Consider the following 27,072-nt stretch of genomic DNA (forward strand, 5'->3'; position numbering starts at 1 on the left):
CAGCATGGCAGCAGTAATAGAGCAGCGAGACGTGCAGAGAAGCGACCCTGTGAAACAGCATGGCAGCAGTAATAGAGCAGCGAGACGTGCAGAGAAGCGACCCTGTGAAACAGCATGGCAGCAGTAATAGAGCAGCGAGACGTGCAGAGAAGCGACCTTGTGAAACAGCATGGCAGCAGTAATAGAGCAGCGAGACGTGCAGAGAAGCGACCCTGTGAAACAGCATGGCAGCAGTAATAGAGCAGCGAGACGTGCAGAGAAGCGACCTTGTGAAACAGCATGGCAGCAGTAAGTGCCTGGGTGCAGAAGAGGAAGCTGGCTTGGTCGTGGGATCTGAACTGTGTGGGGATTTGCTGCAATGAGGGGGAAGAACATAATTGGACATTCTAATTTGGGGAGAAAATCAGGGGTAAAATAAATGGCCCCACTGAATTAAAAATAAATAAATCAACTATAATTGATAACTTACCAGATTGCAGCTGCACTTCTGTGTATCTGAAACAACACTTCACAATGACTTCACAATCACACTTCACAATGACTTCACAATCCCATGACGAGTCAATTACCTGTTTCTGAGGTCGACTGTCACTTCACTATGCAACTAGTCGTCTAGTCAGTGCTACCCCTAGCAAGCTAGGCAGGACACCCCCTAACCCCAACCCTCAACACTCAACCCTCAACCCCAACTTCAACCTCAACCAACAACCCTCAACCACAACCCCCAACCCCAACCAACAACACTCAACCCCCAACCTCAACCTCCTGGTCCTTGATCAGCCAGTTCTTTGCAGCTGATTGATCTCAAAGCTTTGTTGAGTCGGGTTTAAAGGGATCCCAGTGATTTAGGATCAACGACATGGCAAGGCATCCCATTTCCTAACCCTAACCCTAACCTCTGGTCCTGATTTCTGTGTTGCTCTTAAAGTTGGTTAGGGTTAACTTTGCCATCTCCTTTTAAGATTGTAAAGGCTGAATGAATGAGAGATGTGGAAAGCGTTTTAAAATCCTCTGGTGAATACACTTTTAAAAGGAACAAAGTGTGCCAGACAGTAGCAGTTCAGAGCAGCCAGCAGTGCAGACGCAGCAGAGCTGTTAATAATAAGCAGATTGAGAGGCTGGATAATCACGTCTCAGAGGCTCTGGGAATAGGCCTGTGGAGGCACAGCGCCCGACTCAATCAGCCCTTTCTCTCAGGACAGGAATTAAAAGCAAAACAGCACTATTCACCGTTTCAATTCTCATTATGAGCTACGAGCTTCATGTGTACTTGTGGGCAGTTTGGTTGAGTGGTAGGGACTAAGAGGAAAGAGATCTGGGTTTTTTTGTGCACACCCTAATGTACAAGCGAACAGCTCCCATCCCTCTGCTGTAAGGGATCTCCCCCTCAGTTAATAACACTGACAGCTCCCATCCCATGTGCTGTAAGGGATCTCCTCCTCAGTTAATAACACTGACATCAGCATGAGCCTGGGCCAGACCTCTGCACTGCACAGCCTGCTCTGTGGTTGAATGGGACGACGTTCCTCTTTGAACCGTGTGGTTATCACTACGTGTCAAACCTCGCCTCTCCTTCCAGTTCAATGGGCCGAGATGCCAAGCCATTACAGTGTGTACAGCAAACCCCAGCTCTAACAATGCGAGGAGAGAGCAGCCCTATTACAGAACCAGCGACACGTCCAGGAGGTGAGAACCCGGCCATGACGGGTGCAGGGGAAAGGAGACGCTTAACAGCGCACACTTCAAGGTCCTCAACTGTTCTGAAGGAGAGGGCAGCTGAACGACAAACCAGCGGAGCAGCAAAGCCAATTAACAGCAGGCTTGGGGAAGAGACTGTGGGAACTTTCACCAGCCCTACAGAGCTCTTCCACAAATCACCTTCAGAGTCGGTGATGAGCAGACAGGGTCAGTGCTGAAAACACACAGAGCGTGAACACAGAGTGCTTCGTGTTGATCATTAGTGAGGATCAAAGCTGACAGGTCAGTGCAGATCTGCTCCGATAGAGAGTGCCATGATTTCAGTGAATAACATGGAGAAAGAGACTTCCGGTCTAAACGGCTGAAGTTACTGATTTAGTATCGTTTAGTACTTTTAAATTCACACGCACCACAAATAAAAATACATTGCACAGAAGTAAAAACGAACGTTGCCCTTGAAGCCCACGCGGCGGGTGTGGCGCTCATGGCTGGAGTGTGAGGAGGAGGAGGAGGGCAGGCTTCGTGCTCTTTCTCTCCTGGCCCTCAGATTGAGCTAATCAAGCACTCTGTCACTGTCGGCCGCACTGAGGACAGTCCCACTTCATCCACTGCCCTTCGCTTCCACATGGTAACCACACATGAAGAAAAGCACAAATCCATTCAGAGAATCAGAGAACAGCCTAAACAAGTACACAGTGACAGCGTTCTCTTTATGAAACAGCATATACTGTGTGTGTGTCTGTGCTGTTACAGAAATAAAACGCTGTACAGTAATCTACAGAGTATAGAGGTCTAAAGGGAAGAGAACTCAACACTGCAGACCAGTATAGAGGACAATAGGAATGAGAAAACACTGCAGAGCTGTATAGAGGACTATAGGAATGAGAAAACACTGCAGATCTGTATAGAGGACTACAGGAATGAGAAAACACTGCAGACCAGTACAGAGGACTATAGGAATGAGAAAACACTGCAGACCAGTACAGAGGACTATAGGAATGAGAAAACACTGCAGAGCTGTATAGAGGACTACAGGAATGAGAAAACACTGCAGAGCTGTATAGAGGACTACAGGAATGAGAAAACACTGCAGATCTGTAGAGAGGACTATAGGAATGAGAAAACACTGCAGACCAGTACAGAGGACTATAGGAATGAGAAAACACTGCAGAGCTGTATAGAGGACTACAGGAATGAGAAAACACTGCAGAGCTGTATAGAGGACTACAGGAATGAGAAAACACTGCAGATCTGTAGAGAGGACTACAGGAATGAGAAAACACTGCAGACCAGTACAGAGGACTATAGGAATGAGAAAACACTGCAGATCTGTATAGAGGACTATAGGAATGAGAAAACACTGCAGAGCTGTATAGAGGACTATAGGAATGAGAAAACCTGAGCACTCCACAGGACCAGTAACACCCAGACATGCTGCAGCTTTCACATGACATCATTAAAGGGTTGCACGGAGTGTTTTAAGAGCAGGAGTTTTCAAGCCTGGTCCTCAGGTCCCCATCAATGGTCCAGGTTTTTGTTTCCTCTGGAATCAGGGTAAAGGAGGTAGGTCTGTCTGGTGCTAGGATTGGGTTTAATAGCTTTACAGGCAAAAGTGTGGCTTAGGTTGAATGTGACAGGGTGTGGTACGAATCGAGTTTGAAACAAGCATTGTTTTCCAGTGCATGTAATACAGTACTCACTGACGCAGAGCTTTTAAACAGTGTGGACCAGCCAGCAGTGACTGCTGTAGAGCTTGCATTCAACACCAGACTGCAATACTGGTTTAAAATAAGAAACTGAGAACTGCTTGTAATACAAAACGGGGCTGGCACTGTAACACTCCCCCTCAATGCTTTTGCGGAGGTTTCAAGTCATTTATTTTTTCTTTGGTTTTATTTGCTGCCCTCTCCTGGAGACATTCCAGTACTACAGAAAGATAATCTACTAAAACGAGCTCGCACTGCCCTCTCCTGGACACATTGAGGCATTGCATAGATAAGGTAAAAAAAAACAAAGCACGAAGGATTCAAGTTAAATCAAAACATATATATTTTCTTTTCTAAATCGATACACTTTCTTTTTTTTCTCCAAAATTTTTACATTACATTACATTTTTTTCAGAATATTTTAATTTCAAGTCCCGTCCCCACCCAAAAAAAGAAAAAGTGTATTTGGAATGTCCGTCTCGCTCCTCGTTGTACCCACTCGGTGCGGGGCGGGGCAGAGAGGCGGGGTGGGGGCAGAGGGGCGGGGCGGGGTAGAGGGGGCGGGGCATGGGGCGGGGCAGGGTGGTGGGGGTTAAGTGCTTTTTTTTCTATTTAACAATAAAAAAATAAAAAATACATAATTTTACCTTCAGGATTTGCAAAACACGTACAAGCGTCTTTAATTGAATTGAATTGACTTTAATTAAATATATTGATTTATTCACCTGCGTTGTACCATTAGCACAATATTGATGATGGTCTGTAGCCCTGTTCAGTGTGAATATACAGGACCTGGTCTCTGCTTGTCTTGTCCTCAGGACTTTCTATAATAAAAGCACGTTAGATTCTCTGGGACATGAGAAACACTGTTGGGACACGCTACCAGGCTTTCCACAATGCGTGTCACATTGCTAGCTGGAGCTGTCGGATCAGAGCAGGGATCTATGAGATCTGAAACAGGCCTGGGGTTTGGTCTGGGGGTCACTGCACTACCTGAGAGTGTGGAGCCCAGTTTGGGGTGGTTTGAGAGTGTGGAGCCCACACACAGGCTTATCGATACAGGGAGAGTCCTGGGACACAGGCCCTCACACTGCTCTGCACAGAGCGGGTCTGGGGCAGCTCACTGGAGGCATACAGTTGTTCACATCGGTTTCCTTTTCTTTTAACATTAAAGCATGTACTTTTGGATTCTTGTTGCTTTCTCATTGTAATGTTTTTACCCTGCAATGCTTATTAACGGCTCTTCAGTTCAGTTCTTGCGGTCCAGCGTCTAGCAGACGCGAGGCTGGCACACAAATCACATGAATATACAGTAACACTTCTCACTGGGATCTGGATTTTGGCTTGGATTGTGTCAATGGTTTTAGGGCGTCCACCCTGTTACCTCTGCAGTTGTCTTTTTTTTATTTTTTTTTATTTTATTTTGCTAATTCTATTGCCAGGAGCTTAATGAGAAACCACACCCACACACCCACACACTCACACACCCACTCACTCACTCACTCACTCCCCACACACCCACTCACTCACCCACCCACTCTCACACCCACTCACTCACTCTCTCACGCACACACCCACTCACTCTCTCTCACGCACGCGCACACACACTCACTCACTCTGTCTCACACACACACACTCACTGACTCACTCTCACACACACTCACTCTCTCTCTCACACTCTCACTCAGTCACGCGCGCACGCACACACACGCACTCACGCACACACAGACGAGCAGGCGCACACACACTCAAGCACAGCCCCCACGTTCCACTCCCAATGCTGCAGGGGGCGCTACACTCCGCACCCTCGCAAACAATTCAGTTCCTTCAAGCAAACATCTACGAAGCAAATCGATATCCAACAATACAAATAATAATAACAAACATTCTATCGACACCAGACCAAGCTGCCTGTAGATCTTCACCATTTCAATCTGGGAATATTGGGAACAAATATAAATATATCGACGCCTTCCTCTTCCTTGTTATGCGAGATTAGGGCACCAAATATGTCACAATTCGACGATACTTCTGTATTATACAGGACTACTTTTACACACTAAAATATACACTCTCTCTCTCTCTCTCTCTCTATATATATATATATATATATATAACAGGCTCTGCATCAATCACACGTTGGTATGGTTTTGGCACCCTGCAGTTTGCAATACAAGGCATGTGTGCTGACTGCAGCGCTGCTGTGATGTACAGTAGACTCTGGCTAGTCTGAACCAAGCTGCTACTGAACTAACTTCACCACACAGAGATCTCTCCTGAAGCATGAATACTCGGGGTACCCTGGGAGCTGGCCTGGGCCGGTGGCAGCTATTATTACCAGTGAATACGTCTTGGTGTTTTCTATTCAAAAGGGGATTGGCCCATTAAGAAATACAAAGTTTTAGGTAATCTGACATATACATACATGTGTAATATACACACACGCTACACTGTATATAAATACATACACCTTTTTGTTTGGAGGGGTGGGATATGGTGTAGATCACTTTGCAAACAAGAAAAGAAAAGTGAAATTTGAAATATTATTATTCGACTTCATTTAAAATGTGTAACATTCCATTTTTCAAAATGGATTTTTGTTCGTTTTTAAACTGTGATGATGAGAAATGCGATTAAGAGGAATGCACTGTTAACACGCTCTGCAGGAATGCATGTTTGCAGCTTGGGCCCAGCCTGGGTTATTGTAAAGTCTGGAATGAGAGTACAGTACACATGGGAAAACAGCTTCCCCTTGCAGGAAAAACTGAGAAGTCCAGCCGAAATATCCTCCATGATTGTGATGTATGCGAGTCCCCTGGGGAGCGGAGCTAGCGAAGGTTAGGGTTAGGGTCAGGCTGGGTGAAGGTTAGGGTCAGGGTCAGGCTGGGTGAAGGTTAGGGTCAGGCTGGGTGAAGGTTTGGATGAACAGTCCCTCTGGACAACAGAGCTGCTTCCATCAACACACACACACACACACACACACATGCAGACACACCGACACACAAACACACCGACACACAAACACACACACAAACACTTACACACACACAAACACACCGACACACAAACACACAAACACACCGACACACAAACACACCGACACACAAACACACCGACACACAAACACAAACACACGACACACACACACAAACACACCGACACACAAACACACCGACACACACACACAAACACACGACACACACACACAAACACACCGACACACAAACACACCGACACACACACACCGACACACACACACACACACACACACCGACACACAAACACACCGACACACAAACACACACCGACACACAAACACACACCGACACACACACACACACAAACACACCGACACACAAACACACCGACACACAAACACACACACACAATATACCTCTTGTTTTATATTAGTAGCGGATAAAGCCAAGATCACATAATCATAAAACTTCTAACAAAACAGAGAATTAATTAGTGCAAACTAAGAATGGATTTGAGGAGGGGAGTGGAGGGGGGCGGGGTTCTGCGCTCAGTAAAGTCCTTTGGTTTTCACAAGAAGGGGGGGTGGGTTCAGGGTTCAGGGTTCAGGGCTCAGTGATCGGTAACGGCAGGGACGCATCGTCCGTATCGCGTCCCTCTCATTGGTCAGTTCACAGGCTGGGTGCCAAAACCGTTCCCACAGGAGCAGCGCAGTGTACCCTGGGATAGGCAAACCGCCTACCTGGTCCTCCACTAAATATTTAAATACCTCGGTTGGGGGGGGGGGTGTCAGACAGATCATTTTCAATCAGCATTGCTTGCCAGCACACAAGCAATAAAACAAGACAAGAAGACGACAGTACTCAAGTCAGCTCTAAGAATTGAGATTCCAGCAGCCTGCCCGTGTCCACTGACCCCTTCACGAATACCAACTATCATTACAGCAGGGTCTCGAGCCTCTTCAATGAGTTCAGTTCATAGACTTTAAAATAATTTAAAAAATAATTTAACAGGAGCGGACTGACTCAGGCTTACTGGTACACTGTGGGGGCTGCCAGTCCCATCACCAGTCAGCAAGTGGGTAAGCTGCTCATTCACACCCACAGAGTTACCATGCCTGCAATTCAGGGCTTATCTCAGTTTAATTGATGTTACTCTGAGACTTGACGATCACACACTACTGTCATCACGATACCTCATACAATATGGCTGACCGTACAAGTGTTTTTTTTGCTTGTTTTAAATGCATCCCTCGTGGTCTAAAGCAGGTCACTACAGTAGCGTTGCCCGAGTATTTCAGATTGATTAGTCTCTAATATCGAGCTGGATCGATCCACACAGAGAGATATGCAAGGGCTCGTATTCAAGGGCGTCCTCCAGACCTCCAGTCCTGTGTGAGAGGTGCACTGTGTCGGTGAAATCCTCCAGACCTCCAGTCCTGTGTGAGAGGTGCACTGTGTCGGTGAAATCCTCCAGACCTCCAGTCCTGTGTGAGAGGTGCACTGTGTTGGGCGGCTCAAACAGGACACGGAGGGTTAACTCAAAGCACAGCACTCTCTGCTGCCCTCTGTATCTCTAAACCGGTACTGCTTGTGGGCGGCACTATCATGGTTGGACGCCCCTCAATTGAATTTTCGGTTGTGTTACTGATTGAGTGAATGATTGGTCGGTCGGTTGATTCGTCTCCTCCTCTCTCGCCTGCCCAGGCCGGACGGGCTTGTTTCTCAGTCCAGTTGGTCTTGCTGGTGTGGCGCTGGTCGCTACTGCAGGTTCTTGAGGATGCGTCCGTAGCGGAAGTCGTAGACGTGCCTGCAGAGGAACACCAGGCTGGGGTCGATGTTGGGGGGCACGCGGCGGTGCGGGGGGGTGGCGTAGTCAGGGGAGGGGGGCACCACTGGGGCACTGTCCGGTAGCCCCTCTCCGCGGCGCTTCACCAAGGCACAAAATCTGAAACAGCAAGAGACAAGAAACTCACAGGCTGTGCTCCCAAACTACTCCACTCTTTTACGAACGACATGGTCATTATCAGAGATGGAAATCAGACTCGCATTGCACAGCAGTTTGATCCATTCCTGGTTTTACTAGGAGTTTAATGAGGCACACCTGAGCTTGTACCTGTAAGCTATGGCTAATCAAGTAAAACCTGGAATGGGTGAAACTGCTCTGCAATAGGAGTCGTATTCACAAAGACTTCAAAAGGACTCTTTAAATCATCTATATTTTCCTCATGTTTCATTTCTTACTCTACTTCTTATTCTGTTAAGTGTGTTCTGGATGATTCTCTATTGGTGTTTCAGATCATTGTTTATTAAATTATCCCCACCTAGAATGTGCTTCTGAAATGACTCCGTAATGCCAGCTGTGGGGGAGCGTGGTGGGGAAGCATGTCAGTGTTGCACAGGATGCAGTGCTCAGCACAACGCTAATATGCTTCCCCCAGATAAGCCTTAAGGAATGTTTTTAAGAAACAACGTTTGCCCCTCACCTGCAGTACTGTGCTAATGTCAGGACGTAGCACTTGTCTTCAATACAGGCCACGCTGTTTTCATCCTGATGGCGAGACGCGAAGATCTCGTTCTGGAAACAAGAGGGGGAACACAAAACCATTCGGCCAGTTACAGTGACAACGAGGCCACAAGAAATGAAGAAACAGCAGGAGAGAGAGATACAGAGAGGGGGGCTCTCACCTCACACTGCGTGCTCAGACAGACAGACAGACAGACAGACGCACACAGAGAGAGAGAGAGAGACACACAGAGAGAGAGGGGGGCTCTCACCTCACACTGCGTGCTCAGACAGACAGACAGACAGACAGACGCACACAGAGAGAGAGAGAGAGATAGAGAGAGACACAGAGAGAGAGAGAGAGAGAGAGATAGAGAGAGGGGGGCTCTCACCTCACACTGCGTGCTCAGACAGACAGACAGACAGACAGACGCACACAGAGAGAGAGAGATAGAGAGAGACACAGAGAGAGAGAGAGAGAGAGAGAGAGAGAGAGAGATAGAGAGGGGGGCTCTCAACTCACACTGCGTGCTCAGACAGACAGACGCACACAGAGAGAGAGAGACAGAGCAGACACAGAGAGAGAGGGGGGCTCTCACCTCACACTGCGTGCTCAGACAGACAGACAGACAGACAGACGCACACAGAGAGAGAGAGAGAGATAGAGAGAGACACAGAGAGAGAGAGAGAGAGAGAGAGAGAGATAGAGAGGGGGGCTCTCAACTCACACTGCGTGCTCAGACAGACAGACAGACAGATGCACAGAGAGAGAGACAGACACAGAGAGAGGGGGGCTCTCACCTCACACTGCGTGCTCAGACAGACAGACAGACAGACGCACACAGAGAGAGAGAGACAGACAGACACAGAGAGAGAGGGGGGCTCTCACCTCACACTGCGTGCTCAGACAGACAGACAGACAGACGCACACAGAGAGAGACAGACAGACAGACACAGAGAGAGAGGGGGGCTCTCACCTCACACTGCGTGCTCAGGTTCCTGCCTCCCTGGGTGTGCTCCGGCCGGTAGTACCAGAACAGGCTCATCATCACCTCACCTGTGGGGTACAGAGGCACACAGGGGAGCTGGAAACAGGCTCAGACAACCACACCTCCCCATGCTCAGGGCAAAAAGAACGGCCAACCAAGTGTCATCACCGCTGGTTAAGCAGCCCTCAACAGACAAGTATAAATGAACCCCAGCTCCCCCAGATACTGATACATTAAGTAACCTGTGCAAAAGAATGTCCTCACCAAGCTTTGTCATGCGCAGATAAATGGGTCTCTAGATATATGGGAATATACAAAACTGTGTGTGACATTCGTACATACCAACTGTACTGGGGTATTAGACACATTCTCTACTCTGCAGTACTGAGTGGAGTTCTCTATCCTATACTAGAGCGATCTGCAGTGCTGAGTGGAGTTCTCTATCCTATACTGCTAGAGCGCTCTGCAGTGCTGAGTGGAGTTCTCTTTCCTATACTGCTAGAGCGCTCTGCAGTGCTGAGTGGAGTTCTCTATCCTATACTGCTAGAGCGCTCTGCAGTACTGAGTGGAGTTCTCTATCCTATACTAGAGCGCTCTGCAGTGCGGAGTGGAGTTCTCTATCCTATACTGCTAGAGCGCTCTGCAGTGCTGAGTGGAGTTCTCTTTCCTATACTGCTAGAGCGCTCTGCAGTGCTGAGTGGAGTTCTCTATCCTATACTGCTAGAGCGCTCTGCAGTACTGAGTGGAGTTCTCTATCCTATACTAGAGCGCTCTGCAGTGCGGAGTGGAGTTCTCTATCCTATACTGCTAGAGCGCTCTGCAGTGCTGAGTGGAGTTCTCTTTCCTATACTGCTAGAGCGCTCTGCAGTGCTGAGTGGAGTTCTCTATCCTATACTAGAGCGCTCTGCAGTGCTGAGTGGAGTTCTATATGCTTGCAGTTTCTCTTTCACCTGTCTTGGGGTCCTCCCACAGTGCAGAGATCTTCGCCACGTAGGGCAGGGTTTTCTTTCGGGGTCCGGAACGCAGCAGCACGGTGTCCCGAACCCGGATCAGATCCCCGTCCCGCTGCACCCCCTCGAAACAGCGTCTCACAGCAGGCTCCTCCTCCCCCTGAGAGAGGGAGGGAAGGGGGAGGGCAGAGAGAGACAAACGTCATCACATTCACTCAGATACTTTAAGGACTGTTTTAAGTATTTAACTCTGTACTGTTGACTCTGTTACATGCCCTGGGCTGTACTCACCACGATGTAGACCTCCTTCTCCACTGGCACTCCGACAGGCAGCCAGCCATTGGTTGCGCGGCGCCGTGTGATTCGCTGCTGCTTTCCCGCAGCAGCGGCGGGAGGGGGGGCCGGGGTGAGGAGAGGGCAGCTGGCCGTGCTGCGGACCCCCGATCGAGAGCCGCTGGGGGGCTTGCCGCTCTGAGGACACTCCCGGGCAACCTTGAGCTGCGTCTGGCTGGGGTCCAAGAGCGGCGATGGGAGGCGAGGCACGGACTGGGCAGCAGGGGGCACTGTGGGCACTGGGCAGCCAGACAGAGGCAGGGCTGGGGAGACCGGGATAGCAGGACTGTGCTCATCCAGGGGGCTGGGGTAGGGCTCTGGAACACAGGGAGGCACAGGGATAGCGATCAGACACAGGAGCTTGGAACTGGAGCTTAGAACTGTACACTGCATTAGAGTCAATGCAGGGTGTGTGTGTGTGTGTGTGTGTGTGTGTGTGTGTGTGTGTGTGTCTCTCTGAAGTTTAGAACTGTACACTGCATTAGAGTCAATGCAGGGTGTTTGTGTGTGTCTCAGTGTCTAGACAACCAACTCCTTTCAGATACATTAACCCAGCAGTCTTTTAGAGGACTGCCAGGAGAGATCCAGCAAGGTGCTGCAACCAGCTCCCCGGGACAGCTACGAGACCTTCATTCAGCACAAACACACACACACACACACACACACACGCAGGCACGCGCGCACGCACAAAGACATGCACACACACTAACACATTGTCATTCACACTCAAACCTGCCCACAGTCTTTACACAGCACTCAGTGTCCAGATTTGGTGGTTTGCAGGGCTTCCGCACACATGTTTGTAAGAGTTTAGACATTTCTGAGAGCTCATATAGACCTCTATACAGCTCTGCAGTGTCGAGTGGTGTTCTCTTTCCTACAGACCTCTGTACAGCTCTGCAGTGTTGAGGGGAGTTCTCTTTTCTATAGACCTGCCACTGCTAACCCCTTCCCTTCCCTCTCCTCCCTGCATCTGTATCTCTCTCTCGGTCTCTGTTTCTCCTGCTCTCTGGGCACCCGTGACTCAGTTCCTGAAGGCCAGGGAGCTGCAACATTCTTGCTGGATGATTACAGCTTGTGGAATTTCTATGTGTTTACTGAGCTGAGGAGAGATAAACGCAGTGCAGCGTGCAATCTCTCAGCACGGGAGCCGAGCAATGGGTTACAAGAGGCTGCGATGCTGCCAGTGCAAGCAGTGACACATCGGAGTTTGTGATTTTTTCAGTTTAATGAATATCCTGATTCCTAGATTAACTGCAGTACTCCACGATCGTTCACGGTGTATACTCAGAAACCCTGCTTACGATGCTCGCCCAGCCCAGCCCAGCCCAGCCCAGCCCAGCCCAACCCAGCCCAGCCCAGCCCAGCCCAGCCCTTCTTCTTACCTTCTTTGAGCGCGTGCATGCAGCCTCCGCGGCAGCTGTTGAAAGCACACCCCCTGCTGGTGAGCGGCTGCATCGCTCTGTATGCGGTGGCGGAGAATCCGTTGACCCGGCAGGCCTCCCCGAAGCAGGGGGACTCCAGTGCGCTGCAGAATACGGGGTGAGGGAGAGGGATACCTGAGGGGGGCCCCGGTGTAGCAGTGGACACCAGCAGCTTCGAACTCCGGACAGCGGAGGGGTGAAAGGGCCCTGTCCCAGACAGGAGGGGGGGAGAGGAGGCACCCTGGTGGCCGATGTGGAGGTAATACCCAGAGAAGCAGGGCTCGGCACACAGGTAGGTGTGTGAGCCCACGGCCAGGGCAGAGTGAGCCAGCGAGTGGTGGGGGATGAGGAACTCCTGTTTGAGGGGGGAGGGCGGCGGGGAGGCCTCCCCCGGACCCCCGTACTGAGAGGCTAAGCCCTGGCTGTGGTGACCCAGGAACAGAGCCAGGCGGTGGCAGTACTCCACCTTGTCTTGGTGGCCGCAGTAGAAGGGGTCCAGCTGGGATTCCCTGGGCTCCTCTTTCACAGACTTCAGGGGGTACCCCAGGAGGCTCCGGCACTGGTACCCCGGTACGGGGAAGCCGCCCCTCCCTGTCTCCCACTTTGTTTTGAGGGTGCCAGCATCCTTCTTGTAACCCAGGCAGGTCCCCTGTTGCAACACCTGCAGCTGGTGCTGGTGCTGGTGCTGGTGCTGGTGCTGATGATGATGATGATGATGATGATGATGTTTGTGTTGCTCAGATTTCTGCCCCTGCTTGTCTCCCCCTCCGCCTCCCCCTCCCCCTCCCCCTCCCCCTCCTCCTTTGCTGTCCAGTTTTAGTCTCCGTCTTGCCCCAGCAGAGGCACTAGTGAGCTTCAGCAGGGCCGCTGCGTTGAGGCCCGCAAGCCTCTTGGGGGCCGGGGCCCCCCAGTCCACCTCCTTGGGTTCTTCCTTCACCTTGACCTTCCTGCCGCGCCACTTGGGGCCGCTCTCCAGCGATTGGGGTCCCTTCGCTGTGCCGCTGCCACAGGGCCCTGGGCAGCTCGCCGGCAGATCTGCGGACGGCTCATGGGGGTCCTTGTTTAACCGCCGGACTTTGTGTGCCTGCTGGCCGTCATCGCGCTCCAGCAGCAGGCTGTTGACTGCCTCGGCGTTGAGGGAGGCCATTCTGCGCTTGCGTGGCTCCAGGGCTGGCTCTAGCTGTGTTTTGGGTGGCAGGCTGGGGTCTTTGCCCCTTTTCTTGCTGCAGTGGTCCTTCTCCTGGCCCCCCTGGCCTTGCCTCCTCCTCTTTCCTCTCCCGGAGGGGTGTTTCCCCGCCGCTGCCCGGCTCCTCTCCCTCAGCAGGTGCTCTTGCTCCAGCCTGGTCAGCACCACATGGCAGTTGCGCGTGTCGAACTCCAGCAGGGCCGCCCTCCTCCGCAGGGGGTAGGACTTCCTATCTGGGTCTGCACCCTGGTCCCTGTCCTTGCCACCCCTCTCGGACACGCCCTGCGTGGCTCCGCCTCCCCTCTCGGACACGCCCTGTGTGGCTCCGCCTCCCCTCTTGGACACGCCCTGCTTGGCTCCGCCTCCCCTCTCGGACACGCCCTGCTTGGATCCGCCTCCTCGACGGGAGCATTCGGGCCAGGCCCCGCTCATCCTGTCACCATGCGGCCTGCCCCCCACCTTCTCCCGGCATTCGCTCCGATACCTGCTCAGAGAATCCTTCCGCCGCGAGTGGGTCATGACATCATTTCCAACGGAGCCTGCAGAGAGACCGTGAGAGAGAGAGAGACATGTGAGCCACCAACCACATTTTATTTCAGGTTTAGAAATAAAAGAATCCTATTGCACAGCAGTTTCATCAATTCCAGGTTTTACCACAAGCTTGATTAGCCACATTGTGTAGGTAACAAACTCAGTGCTCTTGGGTATCACAGCGGGGCGTGTCCACATTCTCCACTTTAATGAGATACAGGCCCATTTTAAACTGAGTTGTTAATTGTTTAAACTGGGATAAGCGTGTATTTTTCATTACAATTGCTAGGATAGGGCACTTCGGTTTGCAACCAGACGATCTACATGACATCATCATGTCTTCCACTTTTTGAACCCCCCAGACCCATAATCACATAGGAGGCTGTGTGGTCCAGTGGTTAAAGAAAAGGGCTTGTAACCAGAAGGTCCCCGGTTCAAATCCCACCTCAGCCACTGACTCATTGTGTGACCCTGAGCAAGTCACTTAACCTCCTTGTGCTCCGTCTTTCGGGTGAGACGTAGTTGTAAGTGACTCTGCAGCTGATGCATAGTTCACACACCCTAGTCTCTGTAAGACGCCTTGGATAATGAGTCGGCGACGGTTGCTAGGTGATGTAATTGCTCAAAGCATCAGCAGTATTCACTCATTCATTGAGTTGTGATTGATAGTTCATCGATGTCCAGTGATTAGATAGACGACACAGCATGCTGAGTCACAGGGAGTAAAATCAAACAAGAAATGAAACAGAGAGAGACAACAAGGAGGGATTCACTTGCGGAAGAAACTTAAAGTCCACGTGATATTATTATTATTATCATAATTATTATTATACAATATAGTGTTATCAAATAAACTACCAAACAAAAATAAACATGAGCACGGCTTTCACATTGCTGACTTAATAAAAACAATGACGTCACAATATTACTGGGTAAGGACGTCTGCCAAGAAATACTAATAATACTAATAATAATAATAATAATAATACTAATAATAATAATAATAATACTAATACTACTACTAATAATAATACTAATAATAATAATACTACTAATAATAATAATAATACTAATACTAATACTAATACTAATAATAATAATAATAATAATAATAATAATAATAATAATAATTCCGTGCAGTTCACAAGGAGGTTAGGTCGATTTCATTTCACTGAATCAGGGACAGCATGACTGTTTATTTCATGAATGAAGTTGAAGAGCTATAGGTGACCATGCAAGTCGCCTCAGCCCTGTAATATTCAATGCTTTCTTTTTGAAGTGGATGGGAAACGGTAAACACTATTTGCAAGATATTAATGCTAAAACAAACCAAATATAGAGATACACTTTTTTTTTTTTCATTGCCATAATAATTGAACTGCTAGCCGGGGTTAACTGTAAGATCAACATTCAGAATTGCAGAGCTGCCAGCATGGTATCTTCTCCTGCTGGAGGTTCAAAACAGATCAGAATTGGGCTCAAACCACTTATTCTTCCTCTCCACACTTTCTTTCATCACACACCCCACTCCCGCTGTCCTTACTGTAATACAGACTACTGAAAACGTCAGAGAAATCCGTACGGATCGCTTTCACAGTCTGAAGCCCTGCACACCTCTCAGCTGCTCCTGGTAGGGGGTCCCCTGATGACGTCACGCCAACGTGCTGCACTGTCGGTATTTTCGGAATTATTGTTAGTTTGACGTCTCATCTGTATTTCCTTTACCTGTGCTCTGTGTTTAAATGAACGCACTCCAGTTCTGGCGGCCCTAATGGAGCCGCCTTGGGGGAGATCGTAGCTGCTCCTCACCCACTCCCCCTCCCTCCCTCCCTCCAACCGGCAGACGGCGCTAATGGACAAGGCGGGGCTCGAAAGTCATAAACATGGGCAAACGATTCAGGGGATGAGAGGGGGATGAGAGGGGGAAGATGAGTCGGAGATAACGCCACGATCTAAAGAAAATTCCGCCCACACAAACCACACCGCGTGGTTAGCAATTCAAATACGGGATGCGTTTAAATACGCTTTACTGAAGACAGGCTGCTATTAAACGTGTCTTAATTTATATATTATATATATATATATATATATATATATATATATATATATATATATATATATATATATATATATATAGATAGATAGATAGATAGATAGATAGATAGATAGATAGATAGATCAGAAAAACACGACATTTAAAATGACTGTCCTATCTTAATAATCCACAATACATGAAACTCGCCTACTGACTCTGTACAGCTTTGCATATCGTGGTCAGATGCAAAAATAGACCAGCCTATACCAGCTCACCATGGCCATTCAAAAAGCAGGGCTGGGCAGTTTAAACAAGCACACAGTACTGTTAATAATACGAAAACAACAGAGTTTCAAAAACAATCAAACAGTGCCAGTAATGCAATACAATCAAATTCATAAAACGATGATGATTATGATTATTATTATTATGATTATTTACCTGCACCAGGAAGTCGCGGTCGAGATTGGAGTCCGATGACAGCAGAAACAGTGTTCTGCAATTCAAACGAGTATGGACGAGATACTGTAGCGTCGCAATATGAAACTAAGATCTCTCACACTTGACAAGCAGCAGCAACGGGTGAACACGAATGTGACCTACTTCTCTCTTAAATCACACTCGGACGTGTTTTTAATGAAATCACCTGCCGATGCGTTGTGTTAAGCAGAGACGCGTCCACCCGTTAGTGCTTAAAAACCAATCGAGGCAGTTTCTTTATTTTTTCTCCAGCTGTGCTTGTGTGTGTACCTCTTTTAAAAACAACCTTCAGTATTCTCCATCAATGCTCGATATCAGCTTTTCTTTTTTTAATTAGATTGTGCGTCCCCGGCTTCGGCTGTCCTTTTTCACGATTCATTTGTAAATCCTTAAAACATATCAGCAGCTGGGACTCGATTGAAACTTCGAAGAGCTGTATAAAATGAGAATTGCATTGCTCATTTTTTTTTTTTTTTAGACTGAAAGTTCCGTGGAAGGAGCGACAAAGTGTCAGCGCAGCCCGAACCCTTCTTCCGGATACAGCCCCTCCAATCGGAGCGGCGGAGAGTCTCCACTAAGCCTCCGTCGAACCAATCAAAACGCCGAATGCCTGCCCCCGACGGGCACGCCGGCCAATCAAAACCTTCTCTTTACTTCTTTAGACAGAAGTAACAAAATCTGGCTTTCACCCTCTCCCCCCCCCCCCCTCTCTCTCTCTCTCTCCCCCTCCCTCTCTTTCACCCTCTCCCCCCCCCCCTCCCCCTCCCTCTCTTTCACCCTCTCTCCCTCTCCCCCCCTCTCTCTCTCTCTCCCTCTCTCTCTCCCCCTCCCTCTCCCTCCCTCTCCCTCCCTTTCACCCTCTCCCCCTCCCTCCCTCTCTTTCACCCTCTCCCCCCCCTCTCTCTCTCCCTCCCTCTCTCCCTCTCTTTCACCCTCTCCCCCCCCCTCTCTCCCCCCCCCCTCTCTCTCTCCTCCCTCCCTCTCTCCCTCCCTCTCCCCCTCCCTCTCTTTCACCCTCTCCCCCCCCCTCCCTCCCTCTCACCCTCTCCCCCCTCTCTCTCTCTCCCTCCCTCTCTTTCACCCTCTCCCTCCCTCCCTCTCTCTCTCAAAGGGACGTGATTTCATTTCATTTTTTTTATTTTCCTAAATCGATATACTGAACCATTCTACGAACAAAACAACTACAATCTTCTCAAATGATGCAGTAGCCAAAGTTGCTGTCGCCTGTTTGTTTATTAAATAAAAAAAAATACCCGAACAGAAAGAAAATCGACTTCTTTCTGTTTATTTATTTATTCGCATATATGCTTTCCATTCAAGAACACATACAAAGTTGAACACAGAATATGAATCTGCAGGTAATGGATGTACACCTGGAATTATACAACTCTGAAACCAGCACTCATTATTTGTAATTGACTGATTTAAATGCTGGCAGGCACGCATCTCTGAAACATTCGAACTGATCGTGTATTGAAGCTATTTTGTGAAAACAAAATATGAATTAAAACAAGATGATAAAACCACAAGCGGTTTCCCTGGAAACGAGCCTCCACAGCGTTTTTAAACATGAATACATTCTAACGAAGCTCTGGTTTCTGCAGCACACCTCAAATCAGCCGCTTTCGGGTTTCCCTCTTCATCACCACCGCGGTAATACATCCATTTTATCGAGTAAATGGTATTAAAGTTCAACTACAACGCTGTAAAGCCGTCAACCACATTATTAATGACATAATTTATGTACACCATTAGCCAAAGTAACATGCAGAGAAGTGATAGAGAGGTCAGACCTGAATCCGGCGCTCTCCTGAGTGAAGAGATTCCTGAAGTACGTGCGTGCGTTTAACATGACAGCACGACACTGCCTTCCAGAACAGAAGGTTAATATTCGCAATTCTTGAATAAAGCTCAGTTTAACGAATAAAACCGTTCCATTTTGTAACTTATCACAGATATCGACTGTATTACAGGAGAGTGAAACATACCGCACGCCAGTAATGATCCTTCTCTAACCTGCTTAGCACTCCTGTTAACGTCACTCTCTCCTTGTTCTTCTGGACACCTTGAAACATAAAGGGTAGCAAATGTGATAATAACAGCACTGTTTATTATCACACTCCGGTTAATATCAACCACGTATATTAGTCTTCTAAATGATCTCTCCCCCCGCCTGGAGAGAAAACAAAACGAACCCCTTCATGCGTTACATATTAAAAATAAAATAAGCAGCTTTACAAGTGCATTGCTGTACATGTATTGAAATCTTCCAACACAAGCAGCCCAGCCTGGCATGCATGCAGCACAGGCAGTGTGGAAAGCTCACAGCTCTGTGATGTTGTGCATGATTACAATGTGTTTACATGTACAGCACAGGCAGTGTGGAAAGCTCACAGCTCTGTGATGTTGTGCATGATTACAATGTGTTTACATGTACAGCACAGGCAGTGTGGAAAGCTCACAGCTCTGTGATGTTGTGCATGTTTACAATGTGTTTACATGTACAGCACAGGCAGTGTGGAAAGCTCACAGCTCTGTGATGTTGTGCATGATTACAATGTGTTTACATGTACAGCACAGGCAGTGTGGAAAGCTCACAGCTCTGTGATGTTGTGCATGTTTACAATGTGTTTACATGTACAGCACAGGCAGTGTGGAAAGCTCACAGCTCTGTGATGTTGTGCATGTTTACAATGTGTTTACATGCACGCAGCACAGGCAGTGTGGAAAGCTCACAGCTCTGTGATGTTGTGCATGATTACAATGTGTTTACATGCATGCAGCACAGGCAGTGTGGAAAGCTCACAGCTCTGTGATGTTGTGCATGTTTACAATGTGTTTACATGTACAGCACAGGCAGTGTGGAAAGCTCACAGCTCTGTGATGTTGTGCATGATTACAATGTGTTTACATGTACAGCACAGGCAGTGTGGAAAGCTCACAGCTCTGTGATGTTGTGCATGTTTACAATGTGTTTACATGCACGCAGCACAGGCAGTGTGGAAAGCTCACAGCTCTGTGATGTTGTGCATGATTACAATGTGTTTACATGCACGCAGCACAGGCAGTGTGGAAAGCTCACAGCTCTGTGATGTTGTGCATGTTTACAATGTGTTTACATGTACAGCACAGGCAGTGTGGAAAGCTCACAGCTCTGTGATGTTGTGCATGATTACAATGTGTTTACATGCATGCAGCACAGGCAGTGTGGAAAGCTCACAGCTCTGTGATGTTGTGCATGTTTACAATGTGTTTACATGTACAGCACAGGCAGTGTGGAAAGCTCACAGCTCTGTGATGTTGTGCATGATTACAATGTGTTTACATGTACAGCACAGGCAGTGTGGAAAGCTCACAGCTCTGTGATGTTGTGCATGTTTACAATGTGTTTACATGTACAGCACAGGCAGTGTGGAAAGCTCACAGCTCTGTGATGTTGTGCATGATTACAATGTGTTTACATGTACAGCACAGGCAGTGTGGAAAGCTCACAGCTCTGTGATGTTGTGCATGTTTACAATGTGTTTACATGTACAGCACAGGCAGTGTGGAAAGCTCACAGCTCTGTGATGTTGTGCATGTTTACAATGTGTTTACATGCATGCAGCACAGGCAGTGTGGAAAGCTCACAGCTCTGTGATGTTGTGCATGATTACAATGTGTTTACATGTACAGCACAGGCAGTGTGGAAAGCTCACAGCTCTGTGATGTTGTGCATGTTTACAATGTGTTTACATGTACAGCACAGGCAGTGTGGAAAGCTCACAGCTCTGTGATGTTGTGCATGATTACAATGTGTTTACATGCATGCAGCACAGGCAGTGTGGAAAGCTCACAGCTCTGTGATGTTGTGCATGTTTACAATGTGTTTACATGCACGCAGCACAGGCAGTGTGGAAAGCTCACAGCTCTGTGATGTTGTGCATGATTACAATGTGTTTACATGTGCAGCACAGGCAGTGTGGAAAGCTCACAGCTCTGTGATGTTGTGCATGTTTACAATGTGTTTACATGCATGCAGCACAGGCAGTGTGGAAAGCTCACAGCTCTGTGATGTTGTGCATGATTACAATGTGTTTACATGTACAGCACAGGCAGTGTGGAAAGCTCACAGCTCTGTGATGTTATGCATGTTTACAATGTGTTTACATGTACAGCACAGGCAGTGTGGAAAGCTCACAGCTCTGTGATGTTGTGCATGATTACAATGTGTTTACATGTACAGCACAGGCAGTGTGGAAAGCTCACAGCTCTGTGATGTTGTGCATGTTTACAATGTGTTTACATGCATGCAGCACAGGCAGTGTGGAAAGCTCACAGCTCTGTGATGTTGTGCATGATTACAATGTGTTTACATGTACAGCACAGGCAGTGTGGAAAGCTCACAGCTCTGTGATGTTGTGCATGATTACAATGTGTTTACATGTACAGCACAGGCAGTGTGGAAAGCTCACAGCTCTGTGATGTTGTGCATGATTACAATGTGTTTACATGCATGCAGCACAGGCAGTGTGGAAAGCTCACAGCTCTGTGATGTTGTGCATGTTTACAATGTGTTTACATGCACGCAGCACAGGCAGTGTGGAAAGCTCACAGCTCTGTGATGTTGTGCATGATTACAATGTGTTTACATGTGCAGCACAGGCAGTGTGGAAAGCTCACAGCTCTGTGATGTTGTGCATGTTTACAATGTGTTTACATGCATGCAGCACAGGCAGTGTGGAAAGCTCACAGCTCTGTGATGTTGTGCATGATTACAATGTGTTTACATGTACAGCACAGGCAGTGTGGAAAGCTCACAGCTCTGTGATGTTGTGCATGATTACAATGTGTTTACATGTACAGCACAGGCAGTGTGGAAAGCTCACAGCTCTGTGATGTTGTGCATGATTACAATGTGTTTACATGCACGCAGCACAGGCAGTGTGGAAAGCTCACAGCTCTGTGATGTTGTGCATGATTACAATGTGTTTACATGTACAGCACAGGCAGTGTGGAAAGCTCACAGCTCTGTGATGTTGTGCATGATTACAATGTGTTTACATGTACAGCACAGGCAGTGTGGAAAGCTCACAGCTCTGTGATGTTGTGCATGTTTACAATGTGTTTACATGTACAGCACAGGCAGTGTGGAAAGCTCACAGCTCTGTGATGTTGTGCATGATTACAATGTGTTTACATGCACGCAGCACAGGCAGTGTGGAAAGCTCACAGCTCTGTGATGTTGTGCATGTTTACAATGTGTTTACATGCACACAGCACAGGCAGTGTGGAAAGCTCACAGCTCTGTGATGTTGTGCATGATTACAATGTGTTTACATGCACGCAGCACAGGCAGTGTGGAAAGCTCACAGCTCTGTGATGTTGTGCATGATTACAATGTGTTTACATGTACAGCACAGGCAGTGTGGAAAGCTCACAGCTCTGTGATGTTGTGCATGTTTACAATGTGTTTACATGTACAGCACAGGCAGTGTGGAAAGCTCACAGCTCTGTGATGTTGTGCATGTTTACAATGTGTTTACATGCACACAGCACAGCAGGACTGTGTCGATTGTAAATCATTGTTATTAATGATCCCTATGGTAATCAATGCAATCCCTAGTACTATAGTGTGGCCCGTGTGTTGCAGCGCTCCTGTGTTCAATGATTATTTGCGCAGGTCAATGCTGAGCTGATCAAGTCTACTCCACTTACTGGCACAGCATTCGCTCGGTCTCTTTGAAGTGACAGGGACTATCTATCTGGATGGATCTACTTCTATAAATGTATCCAGAAGGGAACCGCTTGCCCTTAGAAAAGAGTACGAGAAAAGATAAATAAACAGAAACAACGCAGAGTGCAAAATCAACGAGGCTCACAGGCGGGCCCGCTCATTCTCCTCTTCCATTCTGAAGAAAACACAAAAACCGTTTGAAATTGTTGCTTGAAAAAACACAACCCGTTGGTGAATTCAGCATGAAAGCTGGATCTGCAGGTCCCGGATACGACAGGTATCCTGACACATGGGGTGGTCCTGACTGGCTGCAGCACAGTAACACCGAATGGCCATTGAAACGATGGAGCGTTTTGTTAAGACACACATTAAGACTGGGAGAGTATGTACCCGTACCAGCTGCAGAACACATTCTTTTAAGAACCATTTGGTGATTTGCCTTACAATAGATTTCTTTTAACAATAAAGAAGCCCTTGTGTCAGAATCAGACCCATGGCTGGCCTCAGAAGCTCGATGGCAGTTCTGTGCACTGCACACGTACAATGTGCTACTAGGAGCCGCACCACGTTCTTGCATTTGATTTGATTCAAGTCCCAGAGTTCCAAACACTTCATATTTGATGGTTCACAAAGATACTCTGCAAACACAAGGAGCATTTCAAGAGGCTCTGCAGGAGCTTCGAGGGATCTGCTTTGGCAAGTCTCACCGCAGATCAAAAGGGCCGCATTGTGAAGCGAACGGGACGTCGTCGTCTGATTAAGGGGATGTGACTTTAGAAATGCAAACGAGCCACCTCTTTAAAGACGGGCCTCTCTTTATAACGAAGCAGCGCGGCTCGGTTTGAACAGACGAGAACCCCCACGGGCCCCTCCCCTCCCCTCCCCTCCCTACAGACGAGAACCCCCACCCCCTCCCCTCCCCTCCCCTCCCTACAGACGAGAACCCCCACCCCCTCCCCTCCCCTCCCCTCCCCTCCCTACAGACTGGGTTTCATTGGGGGGGGGGGCATCCTCCCCCTCACCCTTCCAGTATCACGTCACTGCTCTCTATTCCAATCCCAGCTGCAGAGCTGGATGAGATTTCACATGTTTCATTTCTCTTCTGTTTGTGTGTTTCTGTGGAAGCTTGTGATTCTTAGAACTGGTGTGTAACCTGTAGGACTGATTTGAAAATGCATGTGTGCAATCAGAATAGAGAAGGGGGGAACGAAGCACACAACACAACGTTCCCCTGAAACCCCTCTGCTGGCCACTAACACACCCATGAGATCTGTCATCTGCAAGCCGTGCTGCTGTCATTTTCTGTGGTAGGCAAACTCCCTTCTAGCACTTTCCCAGCACAGAAAATAAATGCTAATCTGTTAAGAGCCTTTAGCTTGAAATGGGAACATCCTTCAGGTGAAATTCATCACAGAACAGCCTTACACACACCTGTCTCTAGCAGGGTCTGTACTCTTCAATACTCCAGCACTGAAGTGCTCCGGGGGAAGGCTGTATGATGTTGTTTAATCAGCCTTGAACCCGGCCTCTATCTGAACCCTCGATAGGTCATAAAGATAGAGGAGCTTGACGCATTTCCAGAGAAAACACAAGTGAAACTCTTTCCAGGATCAGTCAGGCTGACGGGAAGAAATGCATGTGGGTGTTTAAAAGAAACTCTCTCACACACACACACACACAAACACACAAGCACACAAGCACTCAGACACACAGACACACACACACAAGCACACAAGCACTCAGACACACACACAAGCACTCAGACACAGACACACACACACACACACACACAAGCACACAGACACACAGACACACACACAAATGCTGTCCTGCACTCTCTGTGTGAAGGGTCCCCTGCCCTCTGTCCTGCACTTTCTGTGTGAAGAAGGGTCTCCTGTCCTCTGTCCTGCACTCTCTGTGTGAAGGGTCCCCTCCCTGTCCTCCGTCCTGCACTTTCTGTGTGAAGGGTCTCCTGTCCTCTGTCCTGCACTCTCAGGGCTGACCAGGCTTCACTGTAGGGACTCATTTTAGGATGGTTTAGTCACTCCTCAGAATGGACTGTGATCCCTGAACCCCCAGACCTTCCAGGCCTGAGATTGGGGGGCTGCTCTTGGCTCGACTCCCTACACAATGTCTTTTTATACTGCGGGACAGGGACTAGGAGCAGCTCTCTCAGTGCGGTCTCACCAGCGTGTTACACAACCTCGTCACAACATCCACACTGTTCAGTGTTCAGCTTCTTATTGTGTCCAATGTTTGGGGGCATTACTACAATTTAACCCATTAAGTACCAAAAAAATAATCACAACACAAGCTGTATTCAAGTAATTTGATACGTTACATTGAGACTTAACTCTTGCAGTTAAAATTAGCGTAATTAGTTTTAACAATCTCGTTAAAGAGCTCATTAAAATAACAGGGAGGTGCAGTTCAAAATGCTCCTAAACATTACAACGTATCCTGTCCTCGAATGAGAGCAATGGCACTTGATGGGTTAATATGACACGGGACTTCCATACGAGATGTGGGGAGTTCAACAAGCACTCGAACCCTCTCCTCTGTACTCCAAACAGAAGTGTATGACAGCAGCAGCGCTGCACAGTTCACACACCTTCAACCTCCAGGTTTTAGCAGCAGTTAAACAGCTTGCTGTTTCACCCTATTGAGTGAAGAGCAGTGAAGGCCGTTGCCCTTTTAAGGAAGACCCTGCACTTGCTTCCTGGCAGCTTCAGGGGCCTTTCCAGTAACACAAGCTTTAAGGTGGAATGATTGATTGCAGGCAGTGGAATTTAAGGCGGAATTTTCCTTTCCAAGCAGTGAAATTAAACAAGTGGGTCTGCCAGGAATCTGCTCTGCGGGATGAATAAAATAAAGAATCTCTGTGGTCAGGATCACAGGACAGTTTGTAGTGACCCTAACACTCTGAAATGCTGAGATCCTTTACTTTAGGAAACCGGAACTGCAATCAGTTTGAGAATTGGAAAAAAAAAAACATTAAAAAGACATAACGGAGTGTTTAGAACCATGCTCTTAGGTTAAACAGGGCTTTGAAAAGCCAGTCCTTGAAGTGAATGGGGGTCACAGAGCCTCCACACAGTGTAAACCATTGTGACCGAATGCTGTGTGTTAAAATGAACTATTTGAAATAAATACAAAAGTAAGAGCTGTCTGCACAGGTCACAAGCCGCCTTCTTCTTCTTCTTCTTCTTATTATTATTATTATTAACACTGTATTGTGTATATGTGGTTTGGTTTTGGTTCATCAGTGCTGACTGCAATGTGTTTTATGACTCAGACAGCCTCAGGTAATTTACAGCTTATGTTAACTGTGTCACCAGAGCGTGGGAACCATGCAAACGAACACACCTTGAGACTGAATTACATCTCCTTTAAAATTACCAGCTCTTGATTACAGTTATTATTGCTTTTTAAGAACATAAGAAAGTTTCCAAACAAGAGGAGGCCATTCAGCCCATCTTGCTCGTTTGGTTGTTAGTAGCTTATTGATCCCAGAATCTCATCAAGCAGCTTCTTGAAGGATCCCAGGGTGTCAGCTTCAACAACATTACTGGGGAGTTGGTTCATTTCTTTCAGTACTATTGGGAGGATCTCATCCGGCCCAGGGGATTTGTTTATTTTAAGAGCTCCTAGTCCCTTTAACACTTCTGCCTCTGTTATGCTAAAGTTATTTCAGACTGGATAGGAACAGGTCGACATGTGGGGCATGTTGCCCGTATCCTCCTTTGTAAAAACTTGTGAAAAGTAATCATTTAATATATTTACAATTTTTTTCTCTTCGTCTATGATTTTGCCGTTTGTATCTCTTAGACATTTAACCTCCTCTTTGAATGTTCTCTTCTTGTTATAATATTGGGAAAAACCTTTTGGAATTGGTTTTAGCCCCCTTAGCAGTGCTCATTTCTATCTCTCTCTTGGCCTTTCTAACTTCCTTTTTGACTTGTGTTTGCAGTTCCAAGTACTCTTTCTGTGTACTTTGTTCTTGGTCCCTTTTAAACGCTCTGTAAAAGTACCTTTTTTCTCTGAAAGGGGAATGTTTCATTTATAAAACACACAGACGCTGCACAAACACACCAATGATCTGGCAATCAGACCTGATGCGCTTCCACAGTGCTGGGATGCACGCAGAGATCTGTGCAATGCATTGCTAACGGTCTGCTGAGTGTCACAGCGACCCACCCACAGACACACAGCAAGAAGAAACCAAGGCGTGGTTAAGATGGTCACATGCAATACAGAATGAACCAAACCTAAAACAGTCACGCTGACAGACTGGTGTGTGTATTTCAGTGCGGTCCTGGTCAGGCACACTGTCTGCTGAGCACAGCACTGGTGTTTGTGTTACCCAAAGTGTATGCAAATCCGTAAGCTCCCTCTACACGATACGCCTGTGCACGCTAGATCCTGGTCTCCAAACTTGAGGACAGAACAGAGACTCCTGTTCACCCATTCCAGGTTTTAACATGTGCCTGATCAACCACAGTGTACAGGTAACAAGCTCAGGTGTAAAACCAGGAATGGATCA

The 27,072-nt window shown here is 47.8% G+C and overlaps 1 protein-coding gene across 1 annotated transcript in view; it reads right to left on the reverse strand.

Moving 5' to 3' along the window:
• Nucleotides 1-3,723: 3,723 nt before the first annotated feature.
• The window catches only part of LOC117422547 (bromo adjacent homology domain-containing 1 protein-like), a 33,286-nt gene continuing 9,937 nt past the window's right edge, over nt 3,724-27,072 (reverse strand). Inside the window, exons 2-7 of the mRNA XM_058988063.1 lie at nt 12,543-14,306; nt 11,116-11,474; nt 10,825-10,984; nt 9,863-9,942; nt 8,866-8,957; nt 3,724-8,327 (exon numbers count right to left, since the gene is read on the reverse strand). Of these exons, the coding sequence (XP_058844046.1) occupies nt 8,141-8,327; nt 8,866-8,957; nt 9,863-9,942; nt 10,825-10,984; nt 11,116-11,474; nt 12,543-14,286 (2,622 nt within the window). The 5' untranslated portion in view covers nt 14,287-14,306 and the 3' untranslated portion in view covers nt 3,724-8,140. The remainder of the gene's footprint in view (nt 8,328-8,865; nt 8,958-9,862; nt 9,943-10,824; nt 10,985-11,115; nt 11,475-12,542; nt 14,307-27,072) is intronic.

Source organism: Acipenser ruthenus, chromosome 15 (assembly GCF_902713425.1).
Source record: "Acipenser ruthenus chromosome 15, fAciRut3.2 maternal haplotype, whole genome shotgun sequence".
Classification (NCBI taxonomy): domain Eukaryota; kingdom Metazoa; phylum Chordata; class Actinopteri; order Acipenseriformes; family Acipenseridae; genus Acipenser; species Acipenser ruthenus.